This window comes from Ranitomeya variabilis, chromosome 2 (genome assembly GCF_051348905.1).
Source record: "Ranitomeya variabilis isolate aRanVar5 chromosome 2, aRanVar5.hap1, whole genome shotgun sequence".
NCBI lineage: Eukaryota > Metazoa > Chordata > Amphibia > Anura > Dendrobatidae > Ranitomeya > Ranitomeya variabilis.
In genome coordinates this window covers 551,924,149-551,952,099 of record NC_135233.1, presented here as the reverse complement: position 1 = coordinate 551,952,099, position 27,951 = coordinate 551,924,149, and the positions used below count along the sequence as shown (strand labels likewise).

The following is a 27,951-nucleotide window of genomic DNA, read 5'->3' as shown; positions in this document are numbered from 1 at the left end:
TTTGCTAGGAAGTTAAGGGTTAAAATTTGACCAGCGATTTCTCATTTTTACAACAAAATTTACAAAACCATTTTTTTTTTTTTTTTTAAGGGACCACCTCACATTTGAAGTTAGTTTTGAGTGGTCTATATGGCTGAAAATACCCAAAAGTGACACCATTCTAAGAACTGCACCCCTTAGGCCGGCGTCACACTGGCGAGTTTTACGGACGTAAGAGCGCAGAAACTACGTCCGTAAAACTCGCATAACATACGGCACAATTATTCTCAATGGGGCTGCTCCTATTAGCCGTATATTACGGTTCAGTATTATACGGCTTTCTACGGCCGTACAAAATCGCAGCATGCTGCGTTTGTCAGCGTACTGCGCAAAAAAATCGCCAATGAAAGTCTATGGGGGCGAGAAAAATACGGATTCCACACGGACCAGCAGTGTGACTTGCGAGAAATACGCAGCGCTGTTAGTGAAAAGTCGGTAATTCAATTGCCGGCTTTTCATTTCTCCTGCACAAACCCGACAGGATATGAGACATGGTTTACATACAGTAAACCATCTCATATCCCCCTTTTTTTTGCATATTCCACACTACTAATGTTAGTAGTGTGTATGTGCAAAATTTCAGCGCTGTAGCTGCTCAAATAAAGGGTTAAATGGCGGAAAAAATTGGCGTGGGCTCCCGCGCAATTTTCTCCGCCAGAGCGGTAAAGCCAGTGACTGAGGGCAGATATTAATAGCCAGGAGAGGGTCCATGGTTATTGGCCCCCCCGTGGCTAAAAACATCTGCCCCCAGCCACCCCAGAAAAGGCACATCTGGAAGATGCGCCTATTCTGGCACTTGGCCACTCTCTTCCCACTCCCCTGTAGCGGTGGGATATGGGGTAATGAAGGGTTAATGCCACCTTGCTATTGGAAGGTGACATTAAACCAGATTAATAATGGAGAGGCGTCAATTATGACACCTATCCATTATTAATCCAATTGTAGGAAAGGGTTAAAAAACACACACACACACACGATTGAAATGTATTTTAATGAAATAAACACAGCGGTTGTTGTAATAATTTATTGTTCTCTCAAATCCATTTGCAGTCCCTCGCTTGGCAACATAATAAACGCACAAGATACATACCTTCTGCTGTCAGATCAGGTCCCACGATGTAATCCATCTGAAGGGGTTAACTAATATTACAAGCAGGAGCCCTGCAAATGCAGCTGTGCTCCGTGCTTGTAATTCCCCTGCGAATGAATGAAATGTAGGTCATTGACCTACATTTCATTCATTCGCGGTGATGCGCCCCCTGGTGGATGTCCTCATATGACCTGGAGCGTGGGAAAAAGTTCCCAGGCTGCAGTTCATGAGAACATCCACCAGAGGGCGCCTCACCGCGAATGAATGAAATGTAGGTCAATGACCTACATTTCATTCATTCGCAGGGGAATTACAAGCACGGAGCACAGCTGCATTTGCAGGGCTCCTGCTTGTAATATTAGTTAACCCCTTCAGATGGATTACATCGTGGGACCTGATCTGACAGCAGAAGGTATGTATCTTGTGCGTTTATTATGTTGCCAAGCGAGGGACTGCAAATGGATTTGAGAGAACAATAAATTATTACAACAACCGCTGTGTTTATTTCATTAAAATACATTTCAATCATGTGTGTGTGTGTTTTTTAACCCTTTCCTACAATTGGATTAATAATGGATAGGTGTCATAATTGACGCCTCTCCATTATTAATCTGGCTTAATGTCACCTTACAATAGCAAGGTGACATTAACCCTTCATTACCCCATATCCCACCGCTACAGGGAGTGGGAAGAGAGTGGCCAAGTGCCAGAATAGGCGCATCTTCCTGATGTGCCTTTTCTGGGGTGGCTGGGGGCAGATGTTTTTAGCCACGGGGGGGCCAATAACCATGGACCCTCTCCTGGCTATTAATATCTGCCCTCAGTCACTGGCTTTACCGCTCTGGCGGAGAAAATTGCGCGGGAGCCCACGCCAATTTTTTCCGCCATTTAACCCTTTATTTTAGCAGCTACAGCGCTGAAATTTTGCACATGCACACTACTAACATTAGTAGTGTGGAATATGCAAAAAAAAAGGGGATATGAGATGGTTTACTATATGTAAACCATGTCTCATATCCTGTCGGGTTTGTGCAGGAGAAATGAAAAGCCGGCAATTGAATTACCGGCTGTTCACAGATATCGCGCTGAATGAAATCTAAATACAGAATATATATATATATATGTGTCTCAATGACATATATATATATATATATATATATATATATACTGTATATATGTTTTAATGAACATTTGAGCACATAAATCCATTAGATGTCGGTTTTGCAAGCCTGCGCAAAAATCTCGCAGTACGGATGCCATACGGATTACATACGGAGGATGCCATGCGCAAAATACGCTGACACACCCTGCCTACGGATCACTATTTTGGGAACATTTCACCGTATTTCGGCCGTATTACGGCCGTAAAATACGTGGCGTATTGTCTTACGCCAAGTGTGACGCCGGCCTTAAGGTGCTCAAAACCACATTCAAGAAGTTTATTAACACTTCAGGTGCTTCACAGCAGCAGAAGCAACATGGAAGGAAAAAATTAACATTTCACTTTTTAGTCACGAAAATGATTTTTTAGCATCAATTTTTTCATTTTCCCAAGGGTAAAAGGAGAAACTGCACCACGAAGGTTATTGTACAATTTGTCCTGAGTACGCTGATACCCCATATGTGGGGGGAAACCACTGTTTGGGCGCACGACAGGGCTTGGAAGGGAAGGAGCACCATTTGACTTTTTGAATGAAAAATTGGCTCCAATCTTTAGCGGACACCATGTCGCGTTTGGAGAGCCCCTGTGTGCCTAAACATTGCAGCTCCCCCACAAGTGACCTCATTTTGGAAACTAGACCTCCCAAGGAACTAATCTAGATGTGCGATGAGCACTTTTAACCCAATTGCTTCACAGAAGTTTATAACGCAGAGCCGTGAAAATAAAAAATCATTTTTCTTTCCTCAAAAATTATTTTTTAGCAAGCTATTTTTTATTTTCACAAGGGTAACAGGAGAAATTGCACCCCAATAGTTGTTGACCAGTTTGTCCTGAGTACGCCGATACCCCATATGTGGGGGTAAACCACTGTTTGGGTGCACGGCAAGGCTCGGAAGGGAAGGCGCGCCATTTGACTTTTTGAATGGAAGATTAGCTCCAATCGTTAGTGGACACCATGTCGCGTTTGGAGAGCCCCTGTGTGCCTAAACATCGGAGCTCCCCTACAAGTGACCCCATTTTGGAAACTAGACCCCCCAAGAAACTAATCTAGATGCATAGTGAGCACTTATAAACTTCTGTGAAGCACCTGGGGGTTTTAACGCAGAGCCATGAAAATAAAAAAATTATTTTTTTTTCCTCAAAAATGATTTTTAGCCCGGAGTTTTTTATTTTCCCAAGGATAATAGGAGAAATTGGACCCCAAAAGTTGTTGTCCAGTTTCTCCTGAGTACGCCGATACCCCATATGTGGGGGTAAACCACTGTTTGGGCACACGTCAGGGCTCGGAAGGGAAGCAGTGACGTTTTGAAATGCAGACTTTGATGGAATGGTCTGCGGGCGTTACATTGAGTTTGCAGAGCCCCTGATGTGCCTAAACAGTAGAAACAAGTGACCCCATTTTGGAAACTAGACCCCCCAAGGAACTTATCTAGATGTGTGGTGAGCACTTTGAACCCCCAAGTGCTTCACAGAAGTTTACAACGCAGAGCCGTGAAAATAAAAAAATCTTTTTTTCCCCATTTTTTTTTTATTTTACCAAGAGTAACAGGAGAAATTAGATCCCCAAAGTTGTTGTGCAATTTTACCTGAGTACGTTTATGCCCCATATGTTTGGGTAAACCACTGTTTGGGCGCCCGTCGGGGCTCAGAGGGGAGGGAGCACCATTTGACTTTTTGAACACAAGATTGGCTGGAATCAATGGTGGCGCCATGTCGTGCTTGGAGACCCCTGATGTGCCTAAACAGTGGAAACCCCTCAATTCTAACTCCAACGCTAACCTCAACACACTCCTACCCTAATCCCAACTCTAGCCATAACCCTAACCACAGGCCTAACCCCAACACACCGCTAACCCTAATTTTATCCCTAATTCCAACCCCAACACACCCAATAACCCTAATCCCAACCCAAACTATAACCCTAACCACATACCTAACCCTAACCTCAACACACCCCTAACCCTAATCTTAACCCGATTTCCAACCCTAACCCTAATTCCAACCCTAATACTAAGGCTATGTGCCCACGTTGTGAATTTGTGAGGATTTTTCTGCAGCTTTTGAAAAATCCACAGGTAAAACGCCCTGCGTTTTACCTGCGGATTTCCAGTGTTTTTTGTGCGGATTTCACCTGCGGATTCCTATTGAGGAACAGGTGTAAAACGCTGCGGAATCCGGACAAAGAATCGACATGCTGTGGAAAATACAACACAGCGTTTCCGCACGGTATTTTCTGCACCATGAGCACAGCGGATTTGGTTTTCCATAGGTTTACATGGTACTTTAAACGTGATGGAAAACTGCTACGAATCCGCAGCGGCCAATCCGCTACGGATCCGCAGCCAAATCCGCAGTGTGCACATAGAACTAAGCTTAGGGTTAGACCAATTCTAACCCTAACCCTAGTTCTAACCCTAACCCTAGTTCTAACCCTAGCCGAAGAATAAAAGTAAATATATTTTCTTTATTTTATTATGTTCCTTACCTATCGTGTTAAAGAAGGGGGGGGTTCATTTATTATTTTTTTTATTTTGATCGCTGTGATAGAACCTATCACAGCGATCAAAACGTACCTGGAATGAATCTGCCGGCCGATTCCATTTTGGAAGATGGCGGCGCCCATGGAGAAGACGGACAGACACCGGAGGTCGGTAAGTATGGGGGGGTGCGATCGGAGCACGGGGGAGGGAACAGGAGCTCGGAGGGGAGCGGAGCACAGGACGAAGGACGGGGGCGGTGGATCGGTGGCGGGGGCAGATCGCGGTCTCCAGCCATGACCGATGATATTGCAGCATCGGCGATGGCTGGATTGTAATATTTCACCAATTTTCATTGGTGAAATATTACGATTGCTCTGACTGAAAGTGAAACCTCACTTAACAGCCATTCAGAGCGATCGTAGCCACAGGCGGGGGGGGGGGGGGGGGGGGGGGGCTGTAGCATCGCTTGGAAAACTGACAAGTGTGACCATCTTTTTACTATAGATGCTGCCTATGCAACATCTATAGTAAAAGATAGAATGTTTAAAAATAATAAAAAAAAAAAAAAAAAAAAAAAAAAGGTTATACTCACCTGCAGGCGTCCGTTCCTATAGATGCCGGTGTGGTTCAGGACCTTCCATGACGTCGCGGTCACGTTAGTGGTCACATGACCGGTCTCGACCAATCACAAGACCGTGATGTCATCGCAGGTCCTTCACCGCACACCAGCTATAGAAACCGAAGCGGCAGCATGCAGCGGAGAGGCGGGAAGACATCAAAGGTGAGTATATGACTATTTTTTATTTTAATTCTTTTTTTCTGACCAATTATATGGTGCCCAGTCCGTGGAGGAGAGTCTCCTTTCCTCCACCCTGGGTACCAACCGCACATAATCTGCTTACTTCCCGCATGGTGTGCACAGCCCCGTGCGGGAAGTAAGCAGATCAATGCACTCCTAGGTGTGCGGAATCCCCTGCAATTCCGCATTTTATTGAACATGTTGCTTTTTTTTTCCGCGATGCGATTTTTTTCGCGGAAAAAAGGCTACATTTGCACAAAAAATGCGGAATACACTGAAAATAATGGGAGGCATATGTTAGCGTTTTTTTCGCGTTTTTATAGCGAAAAAACGCAATAAAAACGCGAAAAATACTGAACGTGTGCACATGGCCTTACACCCGACCTGCAGGAGCACGATTCGACCATGATGCATAAGCTGCGTCACAGGACGGATTGGCACAGGTTTTCATGACTCATACGCTGCGTCAAAGGTCGGGAAGGGGTTAAAGTCGCTTCAAATGTGATGTGGTCCCTATAGAAAAAACAAAACAAAAAAAAACACTAACTATCTGGTAATACTCTTCAGACTCCATGAAAAACTCAGAAGCGAAGGAGCGCCATATTGTAGTGCAGGTTTTACGGTTATGGCTTGTGGGTGCCATGTCACATTGGAAGAGCCCCTGAGGTGCCAGAACAGCAGAACCCTCCTCCCTACCCCCCCCCCCATGACTGACCCCATTTTGCAAACTGAACCACTCAATGAATTCATCTAAGGGTGCAGTGATCATGACGACACCACAGGTGGGTCACAATTTTATACTATAGGGAAGTGAAGAAAAAAATATTTTTACCACAAAAAAAAAATAGTTTTAGCCACAAAGTTTTACATTTTCACATGGAGAAGTAAAAATGGTCCCAAAATTTGTCACACAATTTCTACCCCATATGTGGCTGTACAGTACTGCTTAGCCACATGGCGAGACTCGGGAGGGAATGATCACTATTTTACTCTTGGAAAACAAATTGTGAAAATTGCAAATCTGCTAGTGTAGTGCCCGCACGTTGTAGTGCCTGTACATTATGTCTAGTTTGTACTTCAGAAGACACGCACCCGTAATCTAAGCAAGCTCTAATCGCTACAGAAATGCCAAACATGTGGATGCCAAATGTGGTTTAGGCACACTGGGGCTCAGAAGGGAGGGGGCATCTGACTTTGGAAGAGCAGAATTTGGTAGAATTTTTTTTGGGGCGAGGAGCCATTTAGTTTTCCAGAGCCTTTGTGCTACCAGTAAGGCTACTTTCACACTAGCGTCGTGCACTGCACGTCGCAATGCGACGTGCCGACGCTAGCGTTGAAAGCGCCGCACAACGGGGGCAGTGGATGCAGTTTTTCAACGCATCCGCTGCCCCATTGTAAGGTCTGGGGAGGAGGGGGCGGAGTTCCGGCCGCGCATGCGCGGTCGGAAATGGCGGACACTTCGCACAAAAAAAGTTACATGTAGCGTTTTTTGTGCAGACGGTCCGCCAAAACACGACGCATCTGTCGCACGACAGATGCGACGTGTGGCAATCCGTCGCTAATGCAAGTCAATGGAGAAAAAAACGCATCCTGCAAGCACTTTTGCAGGATGCGTTTTTTCTCCAAAACGACGCATTGCGACGGAGGCCAAACGACGCTAGTGTGAAAGTAGCCTAAGGCTACGTTCACATTTGCGGTGTGCGCCGCAGCGTCGCCGCCGCAACGCACAGCGCAAATGTGAACACATGCACAACGCTGCTTTTTGCGCCGCATGCGTCCTTTTTTCCATTGAATTTGGACGCAGCAAAAATGCAACTTGCTGCGTCCTCCGCGCCCCGACGCGGGCGCCGCAGGGACGCATGCGGTGCAAAAAGCAAGTGCACCGCATGTCCATGCGCCCCCATGTTAAATATAGGGGCGCATGATGCATGCGGCGCCGCTGCGGCGCCCGACGCTGCGGCGCTAGCCGCAAATCTGAACGTAGCCTAACATGGAAGCCTCTCATATTTCCATTGACAGATAACGGACCTAATTGGGGGCTTGTTTTTTTGTGGATTGATTTGAAGCCTTTGGTGAGAATTTTTCTCTTCTTAAAGGGAACCTGTCACCTGAATTTGGCGGGACTAGTTTTGGGTCATATGGGCGGGGTTTTCGGGTGTTTGATTCACCCTTTCCTTACCCGCTGGCTGCATGCTGGCCGCAATATTGGATTGAAGTTCATTCTCTGTCCTCCGGAGTACACGCTAGCGCAAGGCAATCTTGCCTTGCGCAGGCATGTACTCTGGAGGACAGAGAATGAACTTCAATCCAATATTGCGGCCAGCATGCAGCCAGCGGGTAAGGAAAGGGTGAATCAAACACCCGAAAACCCCGCCCATATGACCCAAAACTGGTCCTGCCAAATTCAGGTGACAGGTTCCCTTTAATCTTGGGATCTCATTTATCCTGTTCTCTACGCTGAGCACTTAGATCAGGGTTTCCATTTAAATCTGAGTAACTTGATAGATGAATCCCCCGAGGGGTCCATTCACTATGATGAGGCAGCAGAATTGCTCTGAACTCCGTCTGGCCTCTGTTCAACTCTGTCCTTTTCAGAAGTGCACAAAACCTGTGCAGGACCTTGCTTTTATGCACATTTAAAAAAAGACAGCCACTACCAGAGCATAGGCAGGACAGAATCCACGGTGCCTCCATCTGCCTTATTATAGGCAATCGTCTGCCAGGGGTTTCATCTGAATCATGTATTTTAGAGATTTACATATGTAAATTGTTTTTTTTAGAGAGAGGAAGAGGACTTGAACTCTAGTGCCACCTACTAGAAGTAGCAATCCTATAAGTCAATATTGACCCTTTATCGAGCCTTGCAATATGAGATTCGTCTTTGGCTTTTATACCAAGTCATCAATTTGCATATACGGTGTTTCGGGGCACTCCCTCTCATCAGTGCAAAGTATTAGATCTGATTTGGCTAAGTGAGAGTCTAAGACTGGGATCTAAGAGGTAAGGTTTCTCCTTGTGGAGAGTGACATGCCAGTATGAGGAGACTGAAAAGTCTTACATACTCTACTGGGAAATTAAATATGCAAATTTTCTCTTTAGATAGAGGAAGAGGACTTGAACTCTAATACCATCTATTAAAGTAAAATACGTTTTTGAAAATGGAGAATCTTTCTATATTTTCATCAAATTTCCAATAAGTTCAGTGACTGTTCGGTTACCATTACCAAGATTTAAATACAAACTTATATGACTAATCACCATGGTAACACATAATATTGCAGTAATCTGTACCATAAGTGAATAGGACCAACAAGACCTATCATCTGATATAAACAAACAACACGAAAAAAAGGATGATAACTGGTCAGACCAAATATAATGAAAACAATATAAACTTTATTGATAATGTTAAAACCAGGTACAAGGAGGGAAAATAGTGGCAACACAGAGAAACTGCTGAATAGATAGCAGGAGGAGCGCACCCAGGACTACCAGTCCCCTAGGGCTAAGGATAGTACATATTAAAGATTTGAAAAAATTAGCAAAAATGAAAACACAATATATAAGAACTAAGTAAACATAACCAAAATTCAATGAGTCAAGCTGGAAGGGAAACTATGCTGCCAGCAGCCGTTCATAGAGTATACATAGGTAATCAGACCATATCCACCTTAGTACTACCATAAACAAGTATAACTACCCATATAGCCAAGACAGTAGATGCTGCTGCAACAATGTACCCACCGCACAGAGGACTGGAAATCCTGGGGACGCGCCTCCGCCCCAACGCGCGTTTCGGCGATAACACCTTCGTCAGGGGGCATTTGTGGTATGCTCTACCTAGTATTGTTGTCCCTACTTGTGGCCACTGCTTTCATCCTTCTATAGGAATATGCACTTTTCTCTCCCTTTAGATTCAGTTGGCAACTCCGTTAGCGTTCTTTTGGACACTTCCCAAACAAAGTGAACAGTATGAATCACATTTTTTTCACTGCTGCACAAAAACCTTGGTTCCCTCTACCTCCTACTCAGGGATATTATCCCCGACACTCCATTATGCAACACTGGACTCATTTACTACTTCCTGCTCTACCGGCCTGCTCTAGAATATGATTGTCCAGTAATGCTGTTGTATATACTTTATTTTGTGTTTGATGTTATCTGATGCTTGATATTTTTAATGTTGTGTTGTTTTTTTATTTGTAGTAACTGATGAAGGTCTAAATTTGACGGAAATGTTTTCTGTTTACTACCTCGTGTACAACATTACACTATGTTCCAAATTATTATGCAAATTACATTTTTTTATCAGATTTTCCTAAATGGTCGGTGCAAATGACAGTCAGTCTAATAAAAGTCATCACCCGTTAGATTATACATCAAATTTTATTGAAGAAACCTCCCAATGATAACAGTATAATTTCCAAAATGAATAAAAACTCAAAATGCACTGTTCCAAATTATTATGCACAGTAGAATTTCTAAACATTTGATATGTTTTAAAGAACTGAAAATGCTCATTTGTGGAATTTGCAGCATTAGGAGGTCACATTCACTGAACAAAAAAGCTATTCAACTCCAAAACCTCCTAACAGGCCAAGTTACATGTTAACATAGGACCCCTTCTTTGATATAACCTTCACAATTCTTGCATCCATTGAACTTGTGAGTTTTTGGAGAGTTTCTGCTTGTATTTCTTTGCATGAAGTTGGAATAGCCTCCCAGAGCTGCTGTTTTGATGTGAACGGCCTCCCACCCTCATAGATCTTTTGCTTGATGATCCTCTAAAGGTTCTCTATAGGGTTAAGGTCAGGGGAAGATGGTGGCCACACCATGAGTTTATCTCCTTTTATGCCCATAGCAGCCAATGACTCAGAGGTATTCTTTGCAGCATGAGATGGGGCATTGTCAGCATGAAGATGATTTTGCTCCTGAAGGCACGTTTCTGCTTTTTAGACCATAGAAGAAAGTTGTCAGTCAGAAACTCTATATACTTTCCAGAGGTCATTTTCACACCTTCAGGAACCTTAAAGGGCCTTACCAGCTGTTTCCCATGATTCTGGCCCAAAACATGACTCCTCCACCTCCTTGCTGACGTTGCAGCCTTGTTGGGACATGGAGGCCATCCACCAACCATCCATCTGGACCATCCAGGGTTGCTCAACACTTATCAGTAAACAAGACTGTTTGGAAATTAGTCTTCATGTACCAGTATGTGTGGGCCCAATACAACCATTTCTGCTTGTGAACACTGTTTAAGGGTGGCCAAATAGTAGGTTTATGCACCACAGCAAGCCTTTGAAGGAGCCTACACCTTGAGGTTCGAGGGACTCCAGAGGCACCAGCAGCTTCAAATATCTGTTTGCTGCTTTGTAATGGCTTTTTAGCATCTGCTCTCTTAACCCCTTCCTGACATCCGACGTACTATCCCGTCGAGGTGGGGTGGGCCCGTATGACCGCCGACGGGATAGTACGTCATACGCGATCAGCGGCGCTCACGGGGGGAGCGCCGCCGATCGCGGCCGGGTGTCAGCTGATTATCACAGCTGACATCCGGCACTATGTGCCAGGAGCGGTCACGGACCGCCCCCGGCACATTAACCCCCGGCACACCGCGATCAAACATGATCGCGATGTGCCGGCGGTGCAGGGAAGCATCGCGCAGGGAGGGGGCTCCCTGCGGGCTTCCCTGAGCCCCCCGCAGCAACGCGATGTGATCGCGTTGCTGCGAGGGTCTTACCTCCCTCCCTGCAGCTCCCAGACCCGGATCCAAGATGGCCGCGGATCCGGGTCCTGCAGGGAGGGAGGTGGCTTCACAGACGCCTGCTCAGAGCAGGCACTGTGAAGCAGCCTGCACTTTCCTCAGATCGGTGATCTGTCAGAGTGCTATGCAAACTGACAGATCACCGATCTGTATTGTCCCCCCCTGGGGCAAAGTAAAAAAGTTTAAAAAAAAAATTTCCAAATGTGTAAAAAAAAAAAAAATATTCCAAAATAATGAAAAAAAAAATAAAATATTATTCCCATAAATACATTTCTTTATCTAAATAAAATAAAAAAAACAATAAAAGTACACATATTTAGTATCGCCGCGTCCGTAACGACCCAACCTATAAAACTGCCCCACTAGTTAACCCCTTCAGTAAACACCGTAAGAAAAAAAAAAAAAAAACGAGGCAAAAAACAACGCTTTATTACCATACCGCCGAACAAAAAGTGGAATAACACGCGATCAAAAAGACGGATATAAATAACCATGGTACCGCTGAAAACGTCATCTTGTCCCGCAAAAAACGAGCTGCCATACAGCATCATCAGCAAAAAAATAAAAAAGTTATAGTCCTGAGAATAAAGCGATACCAAAATAATTATTTTTTCTATAAAATAGTTTTTATCGTATAAAAGCGCCAAAACATAAAAAAATTATATAAATGAGATATCGCTGTAATCGTACTGACCCGACGAATAAAACTGCTTTATCAATTTTACCAAACGCGGAACGGTATAAACGCCTCTCCCAAAAGAAATTCATGAATAGCTGGTTTTTGGTCATTCTGCCTCACAAAAATCGGAATAAAAAGTGATCAAAAATGGTCACGTGTCCGAAAATGTTACCAATAAAAACGTCAACTCGTCCCACAAAAAACAAGACCTCACATGACTCTGTGGACCAAAATGTGGAAAAATTATAGGTCTCAAAATGTGGAGACGCAAAAACTTTTTTGCTATAAAAAGCGTCTTTTAGGCTGGTTTCACACTTGCGTTTTTATCTGCATGCGTTTTTTTAAAAACGCATGTGTGAAAAAACGCATGTAAACGTGGTAAAACGCATGCGTTTTTAGACGCATGCGTTTTTATAGAAAAACACAAGAAAACAAACAAACAAAAAAAACCCTACCCCTAACCCTACCCCTAACCTGAAATACGTGGCACTAAAATATACGTTTATATACGTATATAAGTGCCACGATATTTCAGTGGCCACGTATATAAGTGCCACGTATATAAGTGCCACGTATATAAGTGCCACGTACTTAAGTGCCACGTACTTAAGTGCCACGTACTTAAGTGCCACGTACTTAAGTGCCACGTACTTAAGTGCCACGTACTTAAGTGCCACGTACTTAAGTGCCACGTACTTAAGTGCCACGTACTTAAGTGCCACGTACTTAAGTGCCACGTATTTACGTGCCACGTATTTACGTGCCACGTACTTAAGTGCCACGTACTTAAGTGCCACGTACTTAAGTGCCACGTACTTAAGTGCCACGTACTTAAGTGCCACGTACTTAAGTGCCACGTACTTAAGTGCCACGTACTTAAGTGCCACGTACTTAAGTGCCACGTACTTAAGTGCCACGTACTTAAGTGCCACGTACTTAAGTGCCACGTACTTAAGTGCCACGTACTTAAGTGCCACGTACTTAAGTGCCACGTACTTAAGTGCCACGTACTTAAGTGCCACGTACTTAAGTGCCACGTATTTACGTGCCACGTATTTACGTGCCACGTACTTAAGTGCCACGTACTTAAGTGCCACGTACTTAAGTGCCACGTATTTACGTGCCACGATATTTCAGTGCCACGTATAACCACATAGTTATAGTATTTATAGTACGTGGCACTGAAATACGTGGCACTGAAATATCGTGGCACTGAAACACGTGGCACTGAAACACGTGGCACTGAAACACGTGGCACTTAAATACGTGGCACTTAAATACGTGGCACTTAAATACGTGGCACTTATGACTGTCAGAAAATGTTCATTAAACGGTTAGAGGTGAGGTTAGGGGTAGGGTTAGGGTTACCGTTGGGATTAGGGTTAGGGGTGTGTTTGGGTTAGGGTTTCAGGTAGAATTGGGGAGTTTCCACTGTTCAGGCACATCAGGGGCTCTCCAAACGCGACATGGCGTCCGATCTCAATTCCAGCCAATTCTGCGTTGAAAAAGTAAAACAGTGCTCCTTCCCTTCCGAGCTCTCCCGTGCGTCCAAAAAGGGGTTTACCCCAACATATGGGTTATCAGCGTACTCGGGACAAATTGAACAACAACTTCTGCGGTCCAAGTTCTCTTGTTATCCTTGGGAAAATAAAAATTTGGGGGGCTAAAAATCATTTTTGTGGGAAAAAAATATGTTTTATTTTCACGGCTCTGCGTTATAAACTGTAGTGAAACACTTGGGGGTTCAAAGTTCTCACAACACATCTAGATAAGTTCCTTGGGAGGTCTAGTTTCCAATATGGGGTCACTTGTGGGGGGTTTGTACTGTTTGGGTACATCAGGGGCTCTGCAAATGCAACGTGACGCCTGCAGACCAATCCATTTAAGTCTGCATTCCAAATGGCGCTCCTTCCCTTCCGAGCTCTGTCATGTGCCCAAACAGTGGTTACCCTCCATATATGGGGTATCAGCGTACTCAGGACAAATTGGACAACAACTTTTGGGGTCCAATTTATTCTGTTACCCTTGTAAAAATACAAAGCTGGGGGCTAAAAAATCATTTTTGTGAAAAAAAAAAAGAATTTTTATTTTCACGGCTCTGCGTTATAATCTGTAGTGAAACACTTGGGGGTGCAAAGCTCTCAAAACACATCTAGATAAGTTCCTTAGGGGGTCTAATTTCCAAAATGGTGTCATTTGTGGGGGGTTTCAATGTTTAGGCACATCAGGGGCTCTCCAAACGCAACATGGCGTCCCATCTCAATTCCAGTCAATTTTGCATTGAAAAGTCAAATGGCGCTCCTTCCCTTCCAAGCTCTGCCATGCGCCCAAACAGTGGTTTACCCCAACATATGGGGTATCTGCGTACTCAGGACAAATTGCACAACATTTTTTGGGGACCAATTTCTTCTCTTACCCTTGGGAAAATAAAAAATTGGGGGCGAAAAGATCATTTTTGTGAAAAAATATGATTTTTTATTTTTACGGCTCTGCATTATAAACTTCTGTGAAGCACTTGGTGGGTCAAAGTGCTCACCACACATCTAGATAAGTTCCTTAGGGGGTCTACTTTCCAAAATGGTGTTACTTGTAGGAGGTTTCAATGTTTAGGCACATCAGGGGCTCTCCAAACGCAACATGGCGTCCCATCTCAATTCCAGTCAATTTTGCATTGAAAAGTCAAATGGCGCTCCTTCACTTCCGAGCTCTGCCATGCGCCCAAACAATGGTTTACACCCACATATGGGGTATCAGCGTACTCAGGACAAATTGTACAACAACTTTTGCAGTCTATTTTCTCCTGTTACCCTTGGTAAAATAAAACAAATTGGAGCTGAAATAAATTTTGTGTGAAAAAAAATTAAATGTTCATTTTTATTTAAACATTCCAAAAATTCCTGTGAAACACCTGAAGGGTTAATAAACTTCTTGAGTGTGGTTTTGAGCACCTTGAGGGGTGCAGTTTTTAGAATGGTGTCACACTTGGGTATTTTCTATCATACAGACCCCTCAAAATGACTTCAAATGAGATGTGGTCCCTAAAAAAAAATGGTGTTGTAAAAATGAGAAATTTCTGGTCAACTTTTAACCCTTATAACTCCCTAACAAAAAAAAATTTTGGTTCCAAAATTGTGCTGATGTAAAGTAGACATGTGGGAAATGTTACTTATTAAGTATTTTGCGTGACATATGTCTGTGATTTAAGGGCATAAAAATTCAAAGTTGGAAAATTGCAAAATTTTCAAAATTTTCGCCAAATTTCCGTTTTTTTCACAAATAAACGCAAGTTATATCGAAGAAATTTTACCACTATCATGAAGTACAATATGTCACAAGAAAACAATCTCAGAATCGCCAAGATCCGTTGAAGCGTTCCAGAGTTATAACCTCCTAAAGGGACAGTGGTCAGAATTGTAAAAATTGGCCCGGTCATTAACGTGCAAACCACCCTTGGGGGTGAAGGGGTTAATCCGATGAACTTGCCTGGCAGAAATCTCTCTCATTATGCCTTTATCAGCACAAACACATTTGTGCTCAGATACAGCCACAAATCTCTTAACAGTATGATGATCATGCTTATGTTTTTGGAAAATGTATAATGTTTTCATCCCTTCACCAAGACATTGCACTATTTGATGCTTTTCAGCAGCAGAGAGATCCCTTTTCTTTCCCATGTTACTTGAAAACTGTGACCTGCTTAATAATGTGGAACATCATTTTTAAGTAGTTTTCCTTTAAATAGAATCACCTGGAAAACTAATTATCACATGTGTTTAAGATTGATTTCAGTGATCCATTGAGCCCTGAGACAATACCATCCACGAGTTTATTTGAAAAACAAAACTATTAAATCTTTATGACACTTAAATCCAATTTGCATAATAATTTGGAACACAGTGTAAATATTATTATCAATCATATCAAGTTGAGCGCCGCGTTCTTTGATAAATAATTGTAGCCGGCATAGCCGGATGGGATTAGTAGTCCCATTGGACGATGCCCGCCTACACACACACGCCCTGCACACATGCACATAGCTCCACCACACACTTCCCTCCTCCCGATCTTCAGCGTTTTGCCCAGGCACATCCGCAGACTTTTTTTTTTTCCCCCACACCTGCGGTTTTGCCCGACTCAATGGAAGTAAATGGGTGCAGAAACGCTGCAGATCCGCAAAAAGAATGCATATGCTGCAGAAAACAAACGCTGCATTTCTGTGCGGATTTTTTCCGCAGCATGTGAGCATCAAATCTCCATTTCCTATAGATTAACATTAGCTGTGCACTACACTGAGGATTTGATGCGAATCCATGCAGCCAAAAACGCTGCTCCGCATCTAAATCTGCAACGTGTGCACATACCCTTAAATCAAAGATGAAGGCAGCTATAGTAATCTGAAGAGGGTAGACCTTAACCCTTTACTTATTGAGAACACTTGTGACTGGAGGTACCTTCCAGAGAAAGATCTGAAGAACCAGGACTTTGTCTATTTGTATTGGCCTAAACACTGCACTAATCAAGTTATACCAGAATAAAAAGTAATCCCTTAGTTCCTTTATAGTGAGTGACTCTCTCCTTGGCCTGCAAGATCCATTGGTATAGTCATGGGTGAGGTTCGGGTCACACTACAGCATTCACGCGGCTGTCATTCTGCCAAACCAGAAGGCTCCAAAATCCAGAGGATCCATTTACTCTGCAACAGGAAATACCTTCTGGTCTCAAAATGTGTTTCAGTCTGAAAAGAGATCATACTGGGGCAAACTCCACAGGTGAGGACCAAGCAGACGTCTGATGCTTGAGGCAACTAGGTTCTGAATGAGATCTGGGAAGTAAGGAGCAGAGAGCCCTCAGCCAGAAGGAAGCTGCTAAATGACCTGGAGCCAACTCCTTCCAGGCTCCACTGATTACATGGCTAAGAGCTCTAGAGAGGCGTCTGCCTAGGACAGGGATGTCACACTGATCGACAAAATTAAAAACCATGGATAAAGTCACGGGCCAACCTTCATATTAAAAAAAAGTCAAGCATTTCCTTATCAAATATAACAATGAGCCTTTTCATATAGAAACAAACCTAATTTAAATATGTAATAAAGGATAAAAACCTTAAATACAGATAATAAAGTATGATCCCAACAATAGTGCCCCCAAACAGTTTGACGCCATCAGTTAATTCATCCATAAACATGGTATGATCACCCAACTGTACGTGCCCTAGCACAGTATGGTGTTCCCAGCACCGTATCATGCCCTAACTGTGATCCCTGCATAGTCCACCATACAGTATAATGGCCTCACAATCCTCCAAGAATACTACTCACCTCTCCACCGCTGCTCCGGTCTCAGCAGGTCTTCACTGCTCGGCAAAGCAGTAAATCGTGACGGCATCGTGCTCACTGAACAGACACATCAGATGAAAATGCAATGCTGGGCTGGGGCGGTTCTGACATCACGTGCCAAATATCATCATCATCCTGAGGCACATACATACAGCGCCTCCCAACACAGTGAGGACATAGGTACTGGACAGGACATTGTACTTTATTACAAGCTGCTTTATTGGAAATAAAATCCACCAGTAAAGATGGACTCATGAACAAAATTACAAAAAAACATTTATAAAAATAAAAGTCACTGATTTGGGGGTAAACATCCTTTTTAAAATGACACCTCTGGATTTGGTTTGCCGAGCACAAGTCTTCTAATATTGCATTTGCCCCAGAGTCCCTTTTTGGTTGTGAGAAGCCCTTACATAAGAAGGGATTTATTTTACTCAATAAATATATAAAAGAAGCAAATCCTACCAATGTCCAGTTTGGTCAGAGAACCTAGAATAAAAGTTTGTTTCGGAGCTCAGATTGCCATCTTTGAGATCAGATGGCACATCAGGTGTAGCTCAGACTGATGGAGTCTTTGGTTGGTGGAACTGTTGAATAATCTGAGGTCGCTTGACTCGAGGCTTCCGTCTTTTTGGCTTGCTCTTGGCTTTGTTGATCTGTACCACAAAAAAAGCCAGAACTACCATGGCGCCAAGAAAAGCGAAGACTGGAATGGTCTGGCCCACATCCTGGTTATAACGTCCGGGCATAATGCCTGTCAGGAGAGGAACACACAAGCAATCATTTCCCAAAATATAGAGGACCATTCCTACAAATGCCACATTACTAACGTTGGGACTCTTTGTAATGTGAGGAGCTTCATATTAAAGTTGGAGAGGTCTTGTAATTTAATCTAGATGAAGTACAAACGGGATGTTCCCCTAATACAAGGATTAGAACAAATTAGGATTCGTGCTGCTAGGGCCCCAAAATTAGTAAGGCACATGGGATCCGTCCTGTAAATCGTTCACAGAGGACCAGTCTTACATGACCAACTTCAATGTACACCATGTGTCACAGAAAGACAATGACAAGGCTCTCCTCACGGTTTCCTTTTCCTTTAGCCAATTGTCAGTCTGAGGCTATCCAAACCCTGGTCAGCAAAACAATTAGGAAGGTTTTATAACCCAGACACCTTCATTCATTCTATAATCAGTGACATTATGTACCTTTAGCTAGTCAATACATTTTACCTGGACGTGCAGTTTTGTAGACATACCACGATGCCATCAAGAACTTAAGCAGGAGAGCAAAAACTACTACAACATAAAAGTTGAGTTAGAAGTTTAACATTTTTGATTCATGTCTCCAAATCTGTTGTTTACCCGTGACCCTTCCACTGTAGAAGGGGAACATAACAATTAGAAGGGGCAATGGCTGAACTGGGGAGTGATCAGTCACCAGGTGAAGGTTTCTTTGAAGGGATCCTGTCACCAGGTTTGGCCACTATGAGATACGGCCACCACCAATCAGGCTGGATATACAGCATTATAATATACACTCACTGGCCACTTTATTAGGTACACCTGTCCAACTTCTTGTTAACACTTAATTTCTAATCAGCCAATCACATGGCGGCAACTCAGTGCATTTAGGCATGTAGACATGGTCAAGACAATCTCCTGCAGTTCAAACCGAGCATCAGTATGGGGAAGAAAGGTGATTTGAGTGCCTTTGAACGTGGCATGGTTGTTGGTGCCAGAAGGGCTGGTCTTAGTATTTCAGAAACTGCTGATCTACTGGGATTTTCACGCACAACCATCTCTAGGGTTTACAGAGAATGGTCCGAAAAAGAAAAAAAATCCAGTGAGCGGCAGTTCTGTGGGCGGAAATGCCTTGTTGATGCCAGAGGTCAGAGGAGAATGGGCAGACTGGTTCGAGCTGATAGAAAGGCAACAGTGACTCAAATCGCCACCCGTTACAACCAAGGTAGGCCTAAGAGCATCTCTGAACGCACAGTGCGTCGAACTTTGAGGCAGATGGGCTACAGCAGCAGAAGACCACACCGGGTACCACTCCTTTCAGCTAAGAACAGGAAACTGAGGCTACAATTTGTACAAGCTCATCGAAATTGGACAGTAGAAGATTGGAAAAACGTTGCTTGGTCTGATGAGTCTCGATTTCTGCTGCGACATTCGGATGGTAGGGTCAGAATTTGGCGTAAACATGAAAGCATGGATCCATCCTGCCTTGTATGGAGCATCTTTGGGATGTGCAGCCGACAAATCTGCGGCAACTGTGTGATGCCATCATGTCAATATGGACCAAAATCTCTGAGGAATGCTTCCAGCACCTTGTTGAATCTATGCCACGAAGAATTGAGGCAGTTCTGAAGGCAAAAGGGGGTCCAACCCGTTACTAGTATGGTGTACCTAATAAAGTGGCCGGTGAGTGTATATCTATATCTATATATTATATATCTATATCTATCTACTAGACTGTGGCCCGATTCTAACGCATCGGGTATTCTAGAATATGCATGTCCCCGTAGTATATGGACAATGATGATTCCAGAATTCGCGGCAGACTGTGCCCGTCGCTGATTGGTCGAGGCAACCTTTATGACATAGTCGCCATGGCAACCATTATGACATCTACGTCGATACTGTGTCCGTCGCTGATTGGTCGAGGCAACCTTTATGACATCGTCGCCATGGCAACCATTATGACATCTACGTCGATACTGTGCCCGTTGCTGATTGGTCGAGGCCTGGCGGCCTCGACCAATCAGACGCGGGATTTCCAGGACAGACAGACAGACAGACAGACAGACAGACCCTTAGACAATTATATATATAAAAGAAGATATCTATATATATTTATTAAGGTCCACTTCCGTCTTTTTGTCTGTAACAGAAACCCCGCGTCGCTGATTTGTCGCGCCCAGCCGGCTGCGACCAATCAGCAACAGGCGAAGTCCGGCTGCGAATTGGCCCCTCCAGTCAGCACCCACAGCGTTTTAGCAGTCCGTTAAACAGACTGCGTTATAATGCGGTGTAACGCAGTCTGTTAACGCTACCATTAACCCTGTGTGACCAGCTTTTTACTCTTGATGCGGCCTATGCAGCATCAATAGTAAAAACATAATGTTAAAAATGATTAAAAAAAAAAATCATTATATTCTCACCTTCCGGCGCCCGCCTTTCTCGCTCCTCGCAACACTCCGGTCCCAAGAATGCATTGCGGCAATGACCCCTGATGACTTAGCGGTCTCGCCAGACCACTACATCACGGGTTATTGCCGCAAGGCATTACTGGGAATGGAGCGTCGTGAGGAGCATCGCTAAAGGCCTGGGCTGGATCCGGGGGCCACCGGAAGGCGAGTAACTTTTTTTTTTTTTTTTTTTTTAACAGGGATATGGTGCTGGCTGTGCGATATACTACGTGGGCTGTGAGACCCTTTCACCTGGGGCCCTCAAAAACCTGGAGCTCGCCCTGGCTTCGCCAATTGGTCGCGCCCGGCCGGCCAAATCCTGTGTATTCATTGCATTATTCTGAAATCTTCATAAATAAACTACATACATATTCTAGAATACCCGATGTGTTAGAATCGGGCCACCATCTAGTGCTGTATATCTGCCCCCTACCAGACCTGTAAGAAACAGCTTTTATTATACTCACCTATGGAGCGCTCTATGATCTTGGTCCGGCGCCTCCCTTCTTGTGATGGCATCCTCCTTGTGGCTGATGCATCCTACATCATCCAGTCTTCCTGGCATTGAGCTCCTGCGCAGGCGTACTTCTCTGCACTGTTAAGGACAGAAGCACGCCTGCACAGGAGCGCAATGAAGGAAAGACTGATGTAGGACGCATCATCCACATGAAGCAAGAAAGGATGATGATCGCAAGAAGATGAGGCACCAGACCAAGAACATCGACAGCACTTACAGCATTATAGGAAGCTGTATATCAGACCTGAAAGATGGTGGCCGTATCTCATATTGGCCAAACCTGGTGACGGGTTCCCTTTAATCCAGTCACACATTGGTCATACATATTTCATGACTGAATTAGTTTGGAAAAAAAATATAAATATACCTACATTAACTTTTTTTTTTTTTAAGATTTTTTTCAGAAGGAAGAGGCATCAATAGACATTCAGTCTCATGTGTCGGCTAAAAAAAAAAAAAAAAAAAAAAAAAATCCAAACAGATGTCGGTTGTAATCTTCTGCAGGACAATGCTAGTGTGTACAGATGCCTACAGAGGACCTGCGATGGGTCACCAGGTCAAAGACCATAACATTTCACAATGAAAAAAAAAAACCCTTATTTAAGAATATGGTGGAATAAGAAATGGTGCAGTTTTAAAGGAGAACAGCATGGAGGCAAGAGCAAAAACTGGACACTATTTTCACAGGTTTGGGGTTTAAAAAATAGGGATTTTTGTGTACTCACCGTGAAATCCTTTTCTCCGAGCCAATCTTTAGGGGACACAGCACCCACCCTGTTAGCCTAACAGGGTGGGTGCTGTGTCCCCCAATGATTGGCTCGGAGAAAAGGATTTCACGGTGAGTACACAAAAATCCCTATTTCTCCTACGCCTCATTGGGGGACACAGGACCATGGGACATCCTAAAGTAGTCCCTGGGTGGGGAACAATCAACTGTAATTGCACCTTGTACCTACAGGTTACAGATGCGGCACAGCCGCCTGCAAAATTCGTCTGCCGACGGTCGCATCTGCCGAGGCCTGAGAATGAATATGGTAATGTTTTGTAAACGTATGCAGACTGGACCAGGTCGCAGCTCTGCAAACTTGTGCTGCCGAAGCTTGGTGCTGGATGGCCCAAGACGCACCCACTGACCGAGTGGAATGAGCCTTAATCCCTGCTGGGACAGAATGACCTCTGACTCGGTAGGACTCCTGAAGAGCTGAACGAATCCATTTTGCTATTGTTGCCTTGGAAGCGGGAAACCCCTTCCTTGGCCCTTCCGGGAGCACAAACAGGGCATCCGACCTGCGGAAGGACGCCGTCCGCGAGACATATCTCTTGAGAGCTCTCACTAAATCCAGTGTGTGGAGGGCCTTCTCGATGCGATGTACTGGAACCAGACAGAGACGGTAAGACAATCTCCTGATTAAGATGAAAGGATGAGACAACTTTTGGCAAAAAGGATGGGGATGTTCTCAAAAGCACCTTATCCTGATGAAAATTCAGGAATGGAACTTGAAGACAGCCGCCAGCTCCGAGACTCGTCTAATGGACGTGACCGCAACCAGGAGGGCAACCTTCCATGAAAGAAAGGACAGGGAAACCTCCTGTAGAGGTTCGAAAGGAGCTTCTTGCAAGACCAGATTAAGGTCCCATGGTTCCAACGGCATCTTATAGGGCAGCACCCTATGGGAGACTCCCTGAATTAACGTCTTCACTTGTAATCTGTTGGCAATCCTGCATTGGAACAGAATGGACAGGGCTGAAATCTGCCCCTTGAGAGAACTAAGGGCGAGACCCAAATCCAAACCCGTTAGTAAAAATATGAGGATGGAGGGAATGGAGAATTCAAGAGGAGAAAGTCCCCAGTCGTTGCACCAGGAAAAGGTTTTCCAAGTGCGATGATAAATGCGCATAGACGTAGGCTGTCTAGCGCTGATCATGGTAGAGATGACTTCCGGAGAGAAACCTGCCTGGGTTAGAACCCAGGACTCATCGGCCATGCCGTCAAACACAGGGCCTCGGAGTTCTGGTGGTAAATGGGGCCTTGTGATAAGAGGTCTGCGCGATTCAGTAATCGCCAGGGAACATCGGTGACTAGTTGAACTAGTTCTGCGTACCACGCCTGGCCAGGCCAATCTGGTGCAATCAGGATTACCGGTACTCCCTCCGCTCTGATCTTCTTGATGACTCTCGGCAGTAAGGGGAGCGGGGGAAATATGTACGGTAGCTGAAAATGATGCCACGGGAGTACGAGTACATCTGCCCCGATTGCTGCTGGATCGTGGGACCGAGCTATGAAGTCGGGAACCTAGGAATTTAGCTGTGAGGCCATCAGATCCACGTCCGGGGAGCCCCAACAACAGCAGATCTGGTGGAAGATCTCCGGATGGAGAGACCACTACCCGGAGTCGAGGCCTTGACGACTGAGGAAATCTGCCTCCCAATTGTCCACTCCCGGGATGTGAACCGCAGAAATCATTGAGCGGTTTTCCTCGGCCCAACGGAGAATGTAGCCTAACTCGTTCATGGCTGCCATGCTGCGGGTTCCCCCCTGTCGGTTGATGTATGCCACTGCAGTGGCATTGTCAGACTGAATCCTGATGGGATGGAATTGGAGAAGAGCTAACCTGATTGCCCGAATTTCTAAGATGTTGATCGGAAGGCGTGATTCCTGAAGTGACCAGCGGCCCTGAGCAGTGTAATGTAAGAACACCGCTCCCCAGTCTAGAAGACTGGCATCTGTTGTCACAACTAGCCAATGTACTGGAAGAAAAGACTTCCCTTGACTCTGGGAGGACTTTAATGCCCACCACCTGAGAGACTGACTCGGTGGGGAAGGAAGAATCCCTCGGTTGAGGGAGAACGGGTTCCTGTCCCAAACAGCCAGGAGGGCATGCTGTAAGGGACGGAGGTGTAATTGGGCAAATTGAACCGCCTCCAAGGCTGCTACCATCCTGCCGAGGACTCATACTGAAGCGCAGAGGGTGAGTGCGAGGTTGAGAGAGCTTCTGAGCTTCCCGTTGTAAGGCTGAGACCTTTTCCGGGGTAGAACACCAACCCCTGGGACGCGTCCAGTATCATTCCTAGAAAGGAAATTCGCTGAGCTGGTACTGGGGAAGAGGTTTTGAAATTTAGCTTCCAACCCAGGGGAGAAAGAATCTATTGTGATGTTCACAGCCTCCTTGCAGGTGCGGAAAAAGGGGGCCCTTGATGAGGATATCGTCCAGATACGGTAGCACCACCACTCCTCGGGTGTGGAGTATGGCCACGGTAGCAGCCATGACCATGGTGAATACCCTGGGGGCGATGGCGAGGCCGAAGGGCAGAGCAAAAAATTGGAAGTGTTGTTCCTGAACTGAGAAGCGAAGAAACCTTTAGCGAGAAGGTTAAATAGGAATGTGGAGGTAGGCGTCCCGGATGTCTATAGACGCCAGGAACTCGCCATTTCCCATGGAGACGATGACAGAACGAAGCGATTCCATCCGGAACCGTCGCACCCTGACGAACTTGTTCAGCAGTTTTAGGTCCAGTATGGGCCGTACTGTACCGTCCTTCTTTGGAACAATGAAGAGGTTTGAATAAAAACCTTGAAACCTTTTCGCTTTGAGGGACCGGAATAATAAAGCTGTCTTTTCTCAGAGAGCTTATAACTTGGAAGAACTCTGATGCTTTTGTAGGCGGCCGCCTACTTTGAGGGTGTCCTCCGGATACCACAGGGAGTCATTGTGTGGAAGATCTGCCCGTTCTGGAGCCTCTGGATCCCGACTGCCTAGGCCTGCCTCTCCATCAAGGGGAAGGTTTATAAGAGGCCTGTGAACCCCTCTCTTCACGTTGTGCCCGGCCGGAACCGGGAAATGTGGAGGTAGAGGACCAGTTTGAGTTGTAACGAAGAGGGGGGGGGGGATATTGGTATCCAAGACAAGACCTCAGCCCAGTTTGTCATAGCCTTAGTCACCCACGTAGCGGCAAAAGATGGGAAGAGTGCGGCTGCTGAGGCTTCAAAGGCTGAACGCGCCATATTGTCGATCGGTTGGGTTTTTAATAGATGCGCCCTCCGAAGAGGATAAAACAGATTTAGTAGCCCAGCGCGATCGGGAGAGACGGCGACAAATCATTTCTTGGATCCTGGGCAAAGGGATATTTTGACTCCATGGGCTTCTGCCCTGCGAATCGTTTATCTGGACGGTTCTTGTGAGATTCAACGATTTCCTTAAATTCGGGATGAGTGGCGAACACTCTGCGAGCTCGCTTGGTCCTCTTAAGGGACACGGCATGATCCGTTTTAGATAAAGGTTCCTCCTCAAGTTTCAAAGCCTTATTCACTGACTCAGAGTCGAGAGTCTCCTGATCGTGGTGAAATTCCTGACCTAGGGACATATCAGAATCGTCCTCTGAAACAGGTTCTCTACTAACCCCAATGGAAGGGGAGCGAGAAATGGAGCTCTTAGAACCCGAATCCCGGTGATGGTCTGAGGATATGGCATGAGTCCTATTCCTGGAAGAGCGAGAGCTCCTTGGCAAGGTACGACCCCTGGAGTACAAGGGGTTATCATCGGAAGAGTCGTCCGAAATAGTGCCCTGGTTAGAGGAAAGGTCTCGGAACGAGTCTAACGCTTTGCCAGGGATGCCATAGACCGGGTAAGGGAGGTAGCCCACTCAGGGGGGACTACGCTCACTGGGTTCGGTATCAGTAACAGGTGGTTCCTGAGCAGTCACCAGTTCACAAGCTGTGCATAATGCAGTATTGTTACCCCGGGGTAACGACACCTTACAAGCGGTACATGCCGCAAAGAACATATTGTGGTTTTCCCAGACTTTTTGTGAGGCTTTGATTGAGGCATAGCATAGCCTTGAGGAGAGAGCTTACTGACAGGGGAAGGGTTAAGCTAGGTTTCTGGAGCTTACCCAGGTCCTGTGTCTTGAGTCCCCAGGGGAGGTCCGCAGTGTGTGCCCAGAAATCGCTAGTCCTGAAGGCTGTGATTCAAAAGGCTGTAGCAGTGCTGCAGCATCAGCCCTGTGGGTATCAAGATGGCTGCCGAGATCAGGAAGTGAGAGCGCTTCTCAGGGAACGAGAAGCGTCAGAAAGTGGGCAGCGGTAACTGCCGGTGGATGTGGCCAAAATTCCAGCCTGCATGAAGGGGAAAAGCCGGGGGCTAAATTTTAAACCTGCGGTTGCAGCCTGCAGCGCCGCGACCGCTATTAGCACCATTCTTAAGCCACACTCCTTCAATGAATTGCCGCACTGCGGACCACCCATGGACCCGGGCTTTACGGTGCGGACATCCCATACCCTGGGGACCAGGACCCCCCCAGCGCCTCGGCCCCCGTAGTGTACTCACGGTAGATGTGGTGGGCCGGTGCTCAATCCACCGTCGCCATAGTCAGGGAGGGGGTGGAGAGCTTCTGCCGCCTTGCGTCATCCGCTATATAAAAGTGGTGATGCAGAGGGGGGCGGCACGGACGCCATACATATGTCCGGCTATGCACCTGGCTCCAGGAGAGGTAGATTGAGGGCTACTCCATGTGGTCGCCTGCTATAGAGGGGGGAGATCGGAACGCGAAGGAACCGTCGCCCATAAGGTGAGCTCAGGGCTGGCATCCAACGTTGCAGGAAAGGATACAGGCGGAACGCTCCATGTACTTGACTGTTGCTTCGGGGGAGATCGGAAACTAGAAAGGAACCGTCGCCCCCATTTGCTAAGTTAAGGAAAAAAAATAGAATAAAAATAAAAAATGAAAATAAAAACTGTGGGGTCTGAAACAGACCCAAGTGCCTCCTACAGACACTAAGCAAGAACTGGTTCACTTAGAGCCAGCAGGAGGGTGTATACTGCAGGGGAGGAGCTATTCTTTATGTGTTAACTTCGTGTCCTCCTAGTGGCAGCAGCATAACACCCATGGTCCTGTGACCCCAATGAGGCGTAGGAGAAATACTCAAGCTACTTACCGGTAGCGGTGTTTTTCAGGAGCCCATGACAGCACTAACGAGAGAGGGGATCTGCCCTTCAGGGACAGGAAACCTACAGAGATAAAAGGGCGGCACCTCTCTCCCGCATCAGTTGGATTACAGAGAATGAGAGGACCTCCTTGGTTAGTAGCATATAAACAATCTATACATTTCACCCTGTGAATAAACTTAGAAATTTATATAAACAAGTGGTGATACGCCATGCCAGCATAAAAGGGAGGGAATATAGGAGTGCTGTCATGCGCTCCTGAAAAACACAGCTACAGGTAAGTAGCTTGAGTATTTATTCAGTCGCCATGACAGCACTAACGAGAGATTTACAGAGAAAAGAGTCTTAGGGAGGGACTACTGCTACCAGCACCCTTCTACCAAACGTGAGATTGGAGGAACCACCCAGATCTAATCTATAATGCTTAAAGAAAGTAGATGGAGATGACCATGTGGCCGCCTTACATATATCCTCAATCGACACTTCCGACCTTTCCGCCCAGGATGTTGCCATGGCCCGAGTGGAATGGGCTCTTATACCTTCTGGGACTTCTAAGCCACCTGCTGAATTAGCCAAAGATATCCCTTCCCTAATCCATCTACCTAAGGTGTTTTTGGACACCCTAAACCCTTTCCTGACTCCCTGAAAGGATATGAACAAAGAACTCTTTTTTCCAAGGGTCTGTTAAAGTTATATATCTGAGCAGACATCTTTTAACATCCAATGAAGTTTGAGTTCTTTTTGATTTTTAGGATTAGGACAATATTAGGCAATATTGCCTTGCGCAGGTGTGTACTCCGGAGGACAGAGAATTTACTTCAATCCAATATTGCGGCCAGCATGCAGCCAGCGGGTAAGGAAAGGGTGAATCAAACACCCGAAAACCCCGCCCATATGACCCAAATCTGGTCCTGCCAAATTCAGGTGACAGGTTCCCTTTACGTCTGTGG

General features: G+C 45.5%; 1 protein-coding gene across 4 annotated transcripts in view; it reads right to left on the bottom strand.

The window, feature by feature from the left end:
- Positions 1-17,544: 17,544 nt before the first annotated feature.
- Positions 17,545-27,951, bottom strand: part of MBTPS1 (membrane bound transcription factor peptidase, site 1) — a 79,888-nt gene continuing 69,481 nt past the window's right edge. For all 4 annotated transcript variants that reach the window (XM_077288186.1, XM_077288188.1, XM_077288187.1 and 1 more), the window contains exon 23: positions 17,545-18,103. In XM_077288186.1, the coding sequence (XP_077144301.1) occupies positions 17,907-18,103 (197 nt within the window). In that variant the 3' untranslated portion in view covers positions 17,545-17,906. The remainder of the gene's footprint in view (positions 18,104-27,951) is intronic.